Source organism: Quercus suber, unplaced genomic scaffold (assembly GCF_002906115.3).
Source record: "Quercus suber isolate HL8 unplaced genomic scaffold, Cork oak 2.0 scaffold_267, whole genome shotgun sequence".
Classification (NCBI taxonomy): Eukaryota; Viridiplantae; Streptophyta; class Magnoliopsida; order Fagales; family Fagaceae; genus Quercus; species Quercus suber.
Genome location: NW_027069723.1, coordinates 620,398 through 624,656, shown reverse-complemented (window position 1 = coordinate 624,656; position 4,259 = coordinate 620,398). Strand labels below are relative to the sequence as shown.

Here is a 4,259-nt window from a genome sequence, read left to right as displayed (position 1 = left end):
AATGTACCAATTATCTCTTTCATTCTTTCTATATTATTAAGTGATATTTCAAAAATGTTATTAGTAAATTAAAATTGATAAAGTCTTATGTAATAAGAGGATTACATTGATTTTTTTTTTTGAAAACTGGATTACATTGATTGACTATATGCTCTATTGATAAAGAGAAAATAACAAAACCTAAATACAAATATTAAAGACTTGTTACAATTTATCCACCTATGGTCAAATCCATAATCTTGACCATAATCACTTTGCCATATGTGGTTTAAAAATGTCGTTTTACCCACATTTAACTTAAATCTCCGTTAACTACCTTGTGATTAAACCGTTAAAAAAACAAACAAACAAACAAACAAAATAAAATCATAGAAATCAAGATCCAAAAGTTAGGGTTTTGTAATAATTAAGAACGACTTTGTTCAACAATCCATCTGACGTATATATTCAACACCTCCTGTAATCAAGATCAAAAAGCCATGGTGACCATAAACTTCATGGAAAGGACACGGACACACACGAGTATAGTTAGAGCAAAGCAAAGTGTGTAGTGGAAATGAAAATCTCTCTCTCTCTCTCTCTCTCTCTGTAGGGAGAAAGAGCTGCTTTAACTCACCCAGGCCTGTTGGCTGCCATGTAAACCAAAATAATGTGGCATCATTCTGTTAGTCTGGCCTAGTGTGGTGGTATATGAAATATCCTACGAAATAATTTTTTTTTTTTCCTTCAATCTTTTGTATATTTGTTGGGTACTTTCTCTCAATTTTCAGTTTGCTATTGTTTTCCGAATATGGTGAGAAAGAAGTATCTCCCAGTTCCGATGAATATTGTTTGAGACGTTTCTACGATTAAGCAAAGAAGTGGTTTTGAGTTTGATTTTTGGAAGATATTCTTATTCGTGATGGGAATAGTAGGGATGATGAAGGAATTGGAGAACACGTTGCTGTTCATTCTTCACTGTTCTGGGAATATATATATTCTTTTGTGGGTTTGTTGTTTGGCTTTGAAATTTGGAATTTTTGGTGATTAGAAAACAGGCGACTGGCGAACGGTGATGGGTGTCTCACAGTGTGGTCATTTGATGGGTTCGAGCGTGTATGGATGTGGATTTTGGATTGGTGGTTGTGGGGCTGTGCATGGTGAAAGTGTTTGAATTGATTTTACAAAACCCTAAAACTTTTGATCTTAATTTCTCTAATTTTGTTATATTTTTTCTGTTTTTAACAGTAAAAGTGATTTTGGATTTTGGATTGGTGGATGTGGATTTTGGATTGGTGGTTGTGGGGCTGTGCATGGTGAAAGTGTTTGAATTGATTTTCCAAAACCCTAAAACTTTTGATCTTAATTTCTCTAACTTTGTTATATTTTTTCTGTTTTTAACAGTAAAAGTGATTTTGGATTTTGGATCGGTGGTTGTGGGGCTGTGCATGGTGAAAGTGTTTGAATTGATTTTACAAAACCCTAAAACTTATGATCTAATTTCTCTATTTTTTTTATATTTTTTCTGTTTTTAACAGTAAAAGTGATGAGGTGACTGCAATGGATATCTATAACATAGTTTCACCTTAGATTTAACCAAAAAAAATTATTTAAAAAAAAAAGATGTTAACTTTAATAAGTAAAATTATAAAATTGTTATCTAATTGTCAATTTTGATTTTGGTAATAGGCAAGAGATAAAACTTGTTTGATGAGTTTCCATCAAGCCATCTAGGATATTAGGTGGCTAATGTTGACAACCAACTGCCTACAATATTAATTTACAAAAATTAAAACCTTTAACCATTAAGGAAAATTAATTATCGATGATTCGAGAAAATAGTGCACAACATTTTTTTTAAAATTTTTTTTTTTCAAACTAATGTCACTAAAAAACAAGAGAGCAAACGTTTTGGCGACGTCTATAAAACGTCGCTATATGATTGATTATTTGCGGCGTTTTAAAGGTGTCACTAAAAACGTCTTCAAAACGTCGCTAAATGTATTTTCTTAGATTATTTACGAAAATGTTATATTATTTAGTGACGTTTTAGAAAACGTCACAAAAAGTTTTTGAACGCCACTAAAGAGTAACATATGGTGACGTTTTTGGAAACGTCGCAATAGATCTATAGCGACTGCTCTATTGTGACGTTTTTGAACGTCGCAAAAAAAAAACGTCGCTATAGACCATTTGTGTCTATAGTGACGTTTTTTGGGTTTTTAGTGACGTTTTCAAAACGTCGCCTATACCCAGTTTTCTTGTAGTGAGCATTTCTGCCTGAATGGGTATCCATTGGCTTTTCAGCTGGATCTGCTTTCTATTTTGAGACGCATGACATTCTTTCATGGGAGTTTGAAACAAATTTTTCATCAGAAGGTTCCCAAAGAGGATTAATAATTGGTAGTGTAATTGGTGGATTTTTTTTCAGCTTGTTGGGATAGTTTTAATTTTAGTATTTGTTTGGAGGAGGAGCAGAGAAAAAGTGAAGGACGGTGTAAATAATGGTGACTCTTCCATGGAACGAGAAATCGAACATGGTACAGGACCTAAGAGGTTTTCTTATGATGAACTAGTTCGGGCCACAAACAACTTTGCAGAAGATGGCAAACTTGGGGAAGGAGGGTTTGGAGGGGTTTATAAAGTCTTTTTGAGTGATCTGCATGAATTTGTTGCAGTTAAAAAGGTTTCTAAACGCTCCAATCAAGGAAAAAAAGAATACATATCAGAGGTAAAAATCATTAGTAGGTTGACACATAAAAATCTAGTACAATTAGTTGGTTGGTGCCATGAATTTGGTGATCTCCTTCTTGTCTATGAGTTCATGCCTCATGGTAGCCTTGATTTTCACCTTTTTGGAGAAAGAACAACGCTTGACTGGGCAACAAGGTATAAAATAACCCTTAATCTTGCCTCTGCATTGCTTTATCTACATGAAGACTCGGGACAATGTGTGGTGCATAGAGATATTAAATCAAGCAACATAATGTTGGATTCGGATTTCAATGCAAAGCTTGGGGACTTTGGTCTAGCGAGGCTTATGGATGAAAAGCTCGGCATCAAAACAACCGGGTTAGCTGGAACTTTTGGTTACATGGCACCTGAATACATAAGCACGCGCAAGGCCACAAAAGGATCGGATGTCTTTAGCTTTGGTGTGGTAGCACTAGAAATAGCATGTGGAAAAAGATCAACAGAACCCGAATTCGAGGGTCCTCATGTTCCATTGGTTGCTTTGGTTTGGGAGTCATACGGAAATGAAAGGCTTCATGATATGGCTGACAGGAGATTAAGTATGGAGTTTGACATGAAACAGATGGAGTGTTTGTTGATTACTGGACTGTGGTGTGCCCATCCAGATAAAAGCATGAGGCCATCCATAAGGGAAGCCATACAGGTTCTCAATTTTGAAGCTCCATTGCCAAATCTTGCGAAGAAGATGCCAGTTGCCAACTATGATGTTCATGTACCTGCTGTCCCTCCAGCTAGTAGTATAGCTGCGCCCCATGTGTCTTTTTCATCTATTAATATTGGCCGGTAAGCTAGTCCGCAGTCTCATTTTAAGGATGTAATTTTGTTTTTTTTGCACTATTTATGTTACTATGATGCAACGCTTTCCATTGTTGAATGATATAAATATATTTGTGGATTTTGATATTTAAACGGATTCTTATATGTTTCCTTGTAGCTGTTGTACTAACTAATATCATACAAGTATACAATCCTATACGATTTAGAAAAAGTACTACATTATCATGAAGCAGCAAATAGATTCAGTCTTTGTTTGCTTTGATAACTGTTATTTGCATGAGCATCTATGGCATACGTGTGAATTGCAACTAGCTATTGCATGATTAGCTCGAAAACCACGGTAATAGTAGCCTCATATCGCGGTCTCCCTTAAACCAATGTATCCTCATATCATGGACTCCTTTGTTCCTCCGAGTGTGTATACTGTATATGACGCGCGGGACTAGCAGTACCATTCGACCAACAGGTGCCCATCAGCCCATCACACACGGTTTGGTAGGTATATTATGTCTTTAAGGAGCTGGAATGTTTAGCCTACTCTTCACCTTCATATAATGGTTTATTTAGATTCTTCCATAATCATAGCTTATCAATGTATTCAAGTTAAGAAGCTTTATATCTATAACATTTTCACAACACTTTTAAAAAAAATCATAAATAGTAGATTGTTACTGATTTTGATTTGAAGCCAACATTAAAATTATTTTTTGTCCTACCTACTATTTAAAATTGGTTGGGAAAGCATTTCT

The 4,259-nt window shown here is 35.1% G+C and overlaps 1 protein-coding gene across 1 annotated transcript; it reads left to right on the top strand.

Moving 5' to 3' along the window:
- The first annotated feature begins 1,054 nt into the window (after positions 1-1,054).
- LOC111988912 (L-type lectin-domain containing receptor kinase IX.1-like) lies at positions 1,055-3,520 on the top strand. The gene is made up of 5 exons (XM_065781454.1): positions 1,055-1,139; positions 1,228-1,288; positions 1,384-1,436; positions 2,251-2,358; positions 2,436-3,520. The coding sequence occupies exons 1-5, from the start codon at positions 1,055-1,057 to the stop codon at positions 3,518-3,520; spliced, it is 1,392 nt and encodes a 463-aa protein (XP_065637526.1).
- Positions 3,521-4,259: the final 739 nt, after the last annotated feature.

Bases quoted from the DNA above. Each gene is read 5' to 3' on its own strand.
- LOC111988912 (XM_065781454.1), top strand. From the start codon at position 1,055: ATGGGTGTCTCACAGTGTGGTCATTTGATGGGTTCGAGCGTGTATGGA. The intron at 1,140-1,227 runs GTGAAAGTGTTT...TGTTTTTAACAG, and splicing joins TGGTTGTGGGGCTGTGCATG to TAAAAGTGATTTTGGATTTT. The intron at 2,359-2,435 runs GTTCCCAAAGAG...TTTTAATTTTAG, and splicing joins AACAAATTTTTCATCAGAAG to TATTTGTTTGGAGGAGGAGC.